Source organism: Phaethon lepturus, unplaced genomic scaffold (assembly GCF_000687285.1).
Source record: "Phaethon lepturus isolate BGI_N335 unplaced genomic scaffold, ASM68728v1 scaffold568, whole genome shotgun sequence".
NCBI classification, from domain to species: Eukaryota; Metazoa; Chordata; class Aves; order Phaethontiformes; family Phaethontidae; genus Phaethon; species Phaethon lepturus.
Genome location: NW_010555269.1, coordinates 21,063 through 30,087, shown reverse-complemented (window position 1 = coordinate 30,087; position 9,025 = coordinate 21,063). Strand labels below are relative to the sequence as shown.

Genomic DNA, 9,025 nt, shown 5'->3' with positions numbered 1-9,025 from the left:
ACAATGTACCAGCATCTGGGTGCAGATGACCTGATACAGCCTCTTCAAATGTGAAGTTGTTGTATACCAGAAAAACATCGTCATTCTTCTTCTACCTTCTTTAATTTGCATTAGCATAATTAGAAGATGGAATTGACTTTGGGTGTCCCCCCACCCACCCTTTATTGCAACAGGCTAGGCAAGTTCTTATTTGCTTGTGTAAAATATGCTTGGGAAAGATGAAAATTATTTTGCCTTAAGTGCAGTGCTCACAAACACTCTGAGCTTCCTGACAGATCTATTTTATGTAAAAAATTTAAAGTTGGGTAACTGTTTGTTAATAAATATCACCAATTGGTATGCAAGCTGCCTATGAATTTTGTAAGAATTATTTGAAATGTTGAAATAATCCAATACTTTATATATCATGTTTTATATAGTATAATTAGAGATGGCGAAAATAGCAGCTCTCGTATTATGTTAATGTGGCTTAGGAGTTAAAGGACAGACTCTGCAAACACTGAGCTTAGGACCTGATGTTATATTTGTGTCTTGACATAAATTGGAGCGTTCACTGTAGAAGATATTGCTGTTTGTTGTGTTTTCAGGGCAGAGCTCTAAACAAGCTGTTCTGAAACCCGTTGCTTAAAAATGTGTGGGGTTTCTATTTGTCTTCCTCTGCTGCAGGTGTGATGGACAGGTAGCAGAAGATTTCACTTTGATATCAGGGAATCAGAATGACCGAGTGCTTCCTGCCTCCCACGAGCAGCCCCAGTGAACACCGTCGGGTAGAACACAGTGGGGGTCTTGCTCGTACTCCCAGCTCTGAAGAAATCAGTCCTACAAAATTCCCTGGGTTGTACCGCACCGGTGAGCCTTCACCACCTCATGACAGCTTGCATGAGCCTCCAGATATAGTATCTGATGATGAAAAGGAGCATGGGAAGAAGAAAGGAAAATTTAAGAAGAAAGAAAAAAGAAGTGAGTAGGCAACTTCTCTTGTTTCATGCTTATAATTTCTCTTTCTCTCTGAAAATTGCTTAATATTCCCAGTGGAACTTGTTTAGGTGTGAAGGAAGTGAACTTGTACAAACAAGCTTTGTGCAATACCTGTTTCTCTTCCAAAAACCAAAAAATGGATTTGTGTCTTGTTGCGCAGATACAGGTACCAAGCACGTGCCCAGAATTACTGATAAACATGTTTATCCAAAACCTTTAATGATGCATTGGTAATTGCCTGGCACAAGGTTCTTCTAATCTCATTATCTGTTCACATTTTAAGTGGAGGTTTCCAAGTGTATTTCCACATAGATACTTTTTGAAATTGTAGCTGAGGCGCTAGCTAAAACAAAACTGTAAGTTTGACCAGCATTTTGTACTTTTAAATTTGGAAGAGTCAGTTTCGACAACTTTATCCTTTTCCCTTATTTCTTCCGTATTCAGAGTTGGCTACTGTGTACTATCTCAAGTTTTCATGTGCACACTGCATCATTATTTGAGGACTAATGAAATCTGTGTCCTTTTCTCTCTATCTTCTCCGTTTAGTCTGATCGTGCAGTTTCCTCCAGCAGTGCCTAAGTATTATTGCGGAGTTCAAAAATGTGCAAGCCAACATTGGCATCTGAATTTACTAGAACTGGCAGAGTAACGGTTAGAAGAAAGTAAAGCTTTGACTACAGAACCCATTCTTTGTCAGCCTATCAATGTCCAGAACAAAAGTTTTAATTTAAAAAGCGTACTCCTCCTCCAAAACAACAGAAGTGAAATCTTACTTCCCACCTTTAGATTTCTGCAGAATATTTTGGAAACGTGATACAATTTTTATTCAGTAGAGCTTTTCTACATATTCTGAAAGAACGAAGCACTTGGAAACACTAAGCTGATACTGATCCCTCTCAGTACCAGAAAAATCCTTACTGTCCATGTCTCTGAAACCTAAATATCACAGCCCAAACATTAGTACTTTTTTAACTGACATTTGTTTTAGCAAAATTTAGAAATAATATTCATCATCTACAGTGCCTGTATCTCTGATGCTTGGAAGTTCTGGATGCCAGTGTACCTTGCCACTTCCTATATGTGAAATTTGGAAGATCAAAACCAATAAGACAGCACACAATATTCTGGCATGTTAGGATGAATATGGTGACTATTTGTAATGTGTGTGCATATATTTAAATAATTACTCTTTAAGAATTTGCTGCCACTGCACTGCTTTTAATCAAACCAGTTTCCCGGAATGCAGGATTTGTTTCTACCACGGTGTAGAAGGGCTATTGTTATTCACTAAAGACTGTGTGCATAAAAAATACTGTAACTCAAAATTATATTATCCTCCAGTAAAAAACAACAGTTTAAATTCCTGCAAGTTCTAAGAAAACTGATTCCTTAGTTTTCTTCCTAGTATAAACAACATTAACCTAATACAGAATAGGGGACATTAGGGGGACATGGTGGCGCTGGACTAATGGTTGGACTTGATGATCTTGAAGGTCCTTTCCAACCTAGTGATTCTGTAATATTGGATTAGTGATGAAAATTCTGTGTTCATTGGATGGGTCTAAATTCAAGCTATTAGTAGCTGGTTTTTTCTTCTTTGCAAATCAGCTTTCTGTTATAACTCTGGATTAGACACCTCTGAATTTGGAATTGTTAGAGGTCAGCATTATACATGGTGTGGGTTTCTTTGTGGTGTAATTCTGTATGTCTCATGTGATAGTCCAACTGAAAGCTGAAGAGAAAGAATTCTTCTTCAGCAAATACGTGCAGGTCTGTGCACGTTAGCACTGTAACCGCTTTCTTCCACAAGTGATTACAGCACATTTTATAGCTGATGTAAAGCCATTTTGGTTTCTTAAAAGAAGCTTTAAAGGTGTGAAAAATCCTCAAAAACACAAAAATGCAAAATGTCAGAAGAATCAAATTCTCTCTTGCGGCTGTAGTGTAAAAAGCATTCAGAATTTCTTCACCCTAATATAAGTATGTCTTACAATTGCCAGTCAGGTATAAGAGTAAGTTATATACAAAGCTTTCAGTATCTCTCGTACAGTCCAGAAATGGTCATTATTGTAAAATTACCCTGAACAGACACTTTACTTATGTAAATGACAAGGGCTTTTTACAGTGGCTTAACACGGTTGATTTTAAGAGTTCCCCTTCCAGCTTTGCCTTTTGTTACTCCTTTCATACTTCTGATTCTTCAGTTTCTTCCACCTTTTAAGTTCTGTTGCATGTGTTCAGGTTTTTTCTTTTCACTTTTCTGGCCACCTGCTTTGATTTTGGACAACACACAATTTGCTATGGTCATGTAATTTGGGGTTTAAACAAATATAATTGATCATTTCAATGAGAAAAATTGAATATTAAATTAAGACAGAGTGAATATTTGTTGAACTTACAGTATTAGTGAATGAATGACAAGGTCATCCAAACTCCTGAAACTGTACGTAACTTTAATCCTACAAAGATTTTTGGGGTATTTTGATAATACTCTAGATGTAAACTTGATAAATGCTTGAGGAGCGGGAGGGTATGTGGAGAGGGAAGGATAAATATCCCAAGGTTACTAATTTTAGTTTTTCAGGTAAATCCTGTTTGCAGGAGTAACGTAGTCTTAGCTTAAGTATATCAAAAAAACATTTTTGTATGCTAGCAAGGGATCTTTTTGCCTATGTGGTTAGTATAAGGATTTGATATTTTTCATGTTAATGGCAATAACCTAATAATGCACAGCAATTATTCTGTACAGAAATGCTAAAAATGTTTTGTAGATGATAGAAAATTAAATGGAATATTGTTTTCTATGTGGAATGTCAGTGACTAATTTCTATTCTCCACTCCTCTGTGATAGACTGACTGTTGGTTAGCTGCAGAGTGAGTTAGCTCAGGGCACTTAGTAGGGATTAAAATTAATTTTCTTTTTACTGGGATAGTTTTAACTCAGATCTGTTGCCTGCCTCAAAACAGTGCATGCAAGAACTTCTTCTGTGGCAGCAGCAGAGCAAAACCAGAGCTTTTTAAGCAGTAATGGTTTATATGAGACAGTATCCAGCATAATTGATTTTTAAAAAATGAATGTTTAACCACCTGTCAGTAATCACATGTTGATAAAGTCATAAAATAAGCAGTTCCTTGCAAAAGAAAGAGGTTATAAGAAATACTTACGAAGAAAAAGCTATTCTACCCATTAGAATTTCTGTAGATAGAGAGTCTGTATGTAGTAGATCTTAGTCAGCTTATGTGTTTTACTTCTGAGATTGATACCGTTGGACAGGATGGGTTCAATATGCAGCTAGGATTTTTTGTTTAGAATAATCTTCATTTTCTTTATATAATTCTTGGGAAAATGGAGGATTGGTTGAATTGTAAACTAAACTATCTTGTGAAAGGACAGTAGTATCATTGGTATGAAGTTGTCTGAAATTTTCAGGAAATGTTTTTGAAGACCAAATCCCTAATGTGTTGGGCCGGAGGTCCTGTATGTTCTTTTGGGATTTAGGTGAGGGCTGAAATATTCCTACTGTTAACTTGGGGACCTGCTCCAAACAATCTTTTGTCCCCAGTTGGGTGTTAACCTTTATCTTCTTCCCTGGAGTTGCAGAGTTGAGGTTCCAGCTATCTGCAGCTCTCTGCTAGGTACCTCCAGGTGGAAGGTACCAGCCTATTCTCCCTTCCATCATCTTAAGGGATTTTTATGCGAAAAAACTTCTGCTCAGGAATATGGACATCTGGCAACCATGCAAAACCTCTAATAGTACTCCCAGCTATTCTGGGTAGAGCAATGACATGATTAGTTGTCTCCCTGCTTACAATCCTTCATTCCTGTGCAGAGTGCTAGTGGAGATGGATTCTGTGGTAGCGGTGGATACTACATGTCTATAGGGGGAGGTCCATTAGAAATTCTAAGGAGGCTGTTGTCATCCTACAAAATAACTAAGCAGCTGCAAACAAAATAATATTTTTACTGATCTGGTGTGTGGATAAGCTCTGAATACAGTTACCAGATCTACCGAATAAGAAGTTACTAGAATCCTCTACCCATGATAAACATCAGAGGCTCTTCATACCAAGGTCTGTGTTTCTGTGTTGCTACATCCTATTCTACTGACAAAATACTACATCTATCTATCTACCACTGTGTATTTATTTAGCTAAGTACTATCAGCCTTTCAATGCCAGTAATTATTGTAAGGCAAATCTCGTATTTCAACTTAACTTGCTTTCCTTGCATAGGGCTGCACAGTAATCTGAATGCAGAATTCGTTTGGGAGTGCTGTGCTTATACACAGTGAGTTGAATATTAAAAAGCAAAGTTGTATATTAAAAGCAAACTGATCTAATTGAAAGTAGGATAGTAAATGTTGGTAGTGTTTGTAAGTTTGAAGTTTCTGTCAGTAATAACAATACCTCTCGTGGGTGAGGAGGGGAAATAGAAGCCATCTACCCAAGCTCATTATGCATCCACATCTGCCTTACCATTTTATTTAGAACTGGTGTACAAGTTGATGGCGATTCCTCTGACAAATTGAAATTAGGTAACTAATGCTAGCATTGCACATCAGTCAGTATAGTCATATTTGACTACGAATTCGTCCGTGTGTAAAAGCGATCCGTGTTTTCTTTTAGTGAATTAATTATAGATGTATGCAAATTTCCCCAGGGAGCCAAAATCAGATGTAGAGGTATAAGTGACTTAAAAACTCATCAGTGACCTGATGCGCAAAAATGTATTTTGTGGTAGGTTTGATAAGCGGCGGTTTTACATAATGCAACCCTTTGTGTTAATAAATGCTATAGCATGAAATTATAGCTTCATTGGAAGTGTGCAGGAGAAGAGAAGTATGGAGGCTGATAGAAACAGTGGCCTCGCTGCATGACAAAGCTTTTAAGCCTGTAAGTTAGATTTTTACAGAGTAACACTGGAATATTTTTTATTACGATTTTTAAAAGACATTTTTGTAATTTTCGGTAAGATAAGGACTGTACTTGCAACAACACACTTAAAATAACTGCAGTGAAGCCATACTTGTGGAAAGTCTAATGAAGCCCAAGCAAGGAACTGGCAGATAGTCCAGCCTTTATGTCGGTGGAATTGGAGTATTTATTAAATTAGCACTGGTCTCATACAGGTGCAGGAAAATGTCATTCACGCACATTAGAGTGATGGGGAAATGCAGACTATTAGTACTAGAAGTCTTGAGGAAACAGTGAACAGAAACATCCATTTACTAACAGTAGGTAATACTTCTTTGCCCAGTTAAAATTACCCGATTTGTCACATGGTTTTGATAATTTTTCTTCTGTATAAACTTAGGTTGTTTATATTTCAATATATTGGTGAAAAGGAATACAGTATTATTACTACCGGAAGTGTGGTTACTTCCAAAGAAAATGGGGCTACTCTTGAGAGAGACATGCGAACTCTGTCTTGGTATCACTGGGATATTCTCTGTGAATCTATAATTAGCATATATTTCTAAACTTTGTTGACTTACGTTACTGAGACAAATTCAGATAGGCTGGTTTTGTATTTAACTTGCTCCTTCATGCCTTCTCATGAAGTCAGGAAATACCAGTTTCAGTAACGTGCTATTGCTGGTGGTACGTTACCACCCATCTAGAAAAGCAGCGAGGTTTGTGTTGCAACATGGAGTGTTGAGACATGTAAGGCAGGCGCTCCTTGGTGAAGCTGACCTCCAAGCTTGGTCCCCGTGCTGACCCAGAGAATGTGCTGATGCTGTTGGTAGCGTGTGGGGGGGCAACCCTACACTGTTGGACTGGGAGCTCTTAACAGCTATCCAGCAGGAAAGATGGAGGGCAGATTGTTCTGGGTTCTGTCTGGTGAAGACCTGGCTTTCTGTTTGGAGATTACATCTGTGAACCTCACCTTGAAACTCAGTACCAGCCCCATCGCATTCTCACAGAACACAGTGGTGATGCATGCTCCTCCTTTGTCCTGTAGCTGATGCAGTGGTTCTTTCCACATCAGAGTGAGATCTGAATCCTTAGTGTATGCGCTGCAGCTTTCCTTACCCGTTTCTGGTTTTAGTTTACAAAAAGAGTGAATGATGGTATAACCAGTAGACTGGGAGGATGAGACCTGGTTGCCAGTTGTCCTCCAGTTAACATCTGCATTTTTATATTAAAATTCACTTGGACAGAACAGTGCTACGGTCTTTCTCTGTCTTCTATTGAAGGTGCATGTTTGTTAGTCCTAGGGAAGAGTCCAGAATGGGAAGAGTGAACTGGTCAAACGATTGTCATTATTTTATGGCAGTTCCATGCTTTAATACATTTCTTATATTTACTTGACTATTAAAAGCTACCTACTGGAGAGCAGCCAGGGAGGCTTCAAAATACTGACAGCTCCTTGTATGTGCTGAAATAATGCTGAGAAACTCTGCAGCTTAGTATGGTTTAGAATTGGAAGAATAGAAGACTGAATGTTGCCTCAGTTCTTTTGTACAAGATCTCTCACCTGTAAGAATTACGTCCTATAATCTTGTCCGTGAAATCTTGTCCGTGATGCTCTTTTATAATCTAAGGGGGTAATTTTCCAGCAGCCAAAACTATTCACGCAGGAAGAGTACTTGGCTGGCAGCGTGCTTCCTCACCTGGGCAGAGGCACTGCCTGTAGGTAGTGGAAGAGCCTCAAAGGATCTGTATAACGGGGGCTTCACATTGAAGCAAGAGCTTGCTGCCCACTGCCCTGGGGGACCTGGCTGGTGCAAACGGCCTGTAAAATGTTGTCTTTGTTGACCAGGTTTCAGGCTTACTTTTCTTAGATGGGGTACTGCATGTGTAAAATCGCAATTAATTGACTTGGAAGTTGTGTTGCTTTGTATGTTGTTGGGTTTGGTTGCGGGTTGTTTTTCTGTTCGTTTGGGGGTTTTTTTGTAATCCACCTTTAAAGATTTCCTTGTTCGGGCCTGAAGGATAGGCAGGGCTAGCTGCAGAGGCGTAGTTAGTAAAAGCACTGGTGCACGTTTTAGAAGGTGCTTGGGGTTTTGCTGCCGAAACAGTGTGCTCCGCCCATGGACTTGTTTGAAGCTCTCGCATGTGCTTTTTAAGGCACATACGCACCTTCACTGACAGGTATTGTGCTAGTGGTACTGGAATTGGTTTATTTGTCTAGTGGAAAAGTAAGTGTGCTTGGGCTTTTTTCTTCTTCTTTTTTTTTAATTTTATTTGAGGATGAAACTTTATTAGCTTCATATTTATCTCAAAATTAATAATATTCTGGAAAGGGATTGGGGAGTTAAGTGGCTGAAGTTTAGTTTGTTCTTAATAGAGCTTTGTTAGACTTACGTGTATGTAGTAGATGTAGTACACGATCCTTAACAGCGACTCTTATACTGTTGATTACAGGAACGTAGAGAAGTTGCCAGACAGTTGTTTTTATTTTGCATTTCCTTGACTATTAGATGGGAAATTAGCCCATAGGATGGACATTGCCATTACGAGTAAGTATATAAAGTATTAATTGTTTAGCTCGTTCAGGAGCTGTGTGGCTTACCTTTGATGTGATTATGAACCTTGATTTAATCCTTGTCTTTAGTGTAACAACTAAAGAAAACCTTCTGAAGAGTCAGGCAGGCACTACATTTTAGTTCATGTTGCTGCTTCTCTCTCCTGCTTATATCTTTCTTCTTGTTCTCTCCATGTTGTAATATGCCATCTAGAAACTAAACAGACTTACAGCTGTCCTCTTGCCTTCTCCTCTTTTGCCTAATAGCGGAAGGTTATGCTGCATTTCAAGAGGACAGTTCCGGTGATGAAGCTGAAAGTCCTTCAAAGTTGAAGCGGTCCAAGGGAATACATGTCTTCAAGAAACCCAGCTTTTCCAAAAAAAAGGAAAAAGATTTTAAAATAAAAGAGAAGCCCAAAGATGAAAAACACAAGGAAGACAAGCATAAGGAAGACAAACATAAGGAGAAGAAGTCAAAAGACTTAACGGCAGCAGATGTTGTAAAACAGTGGAAAGAGAAGAAGAAAAAGAAAAAGCCAATTCAGGAGACAGAGATACCTCAAGTGGATGTTCCAAGTC

The 9,025-nt window shown here is 38.5% G+C and overlaps 1 protein-coding gene across 1 annotated transcript in view; it reads left to right on the top strand.

Moving 5' to 3' along the window:
- The first annotated feature begins 663 nt into the window (after positions 1–663).
- The window catches only part of RALBP1 (ralA binding protein 1), a 16,465-nt gene continuing 8,103 nt past the window's right edge, over positions 664–9,025 (top strand). Inside the window, exons 1-2 of the mRNA XM_010292090.1 lie at positions 664–960; positions 8,714–9,025. The exon at positions 8,714–9,025 is cut by the window's right edge and continues 162 nt beyond it. Of these exons, the coding sequence (XP_010290392.1) occupies positions 717–960; positions 8,714–9,025 (556 nt within the window). The 5' untranslated portion in view covers positions 664–716. The remainder of the gene's footprint in view (positions 961–8,713) is intronic.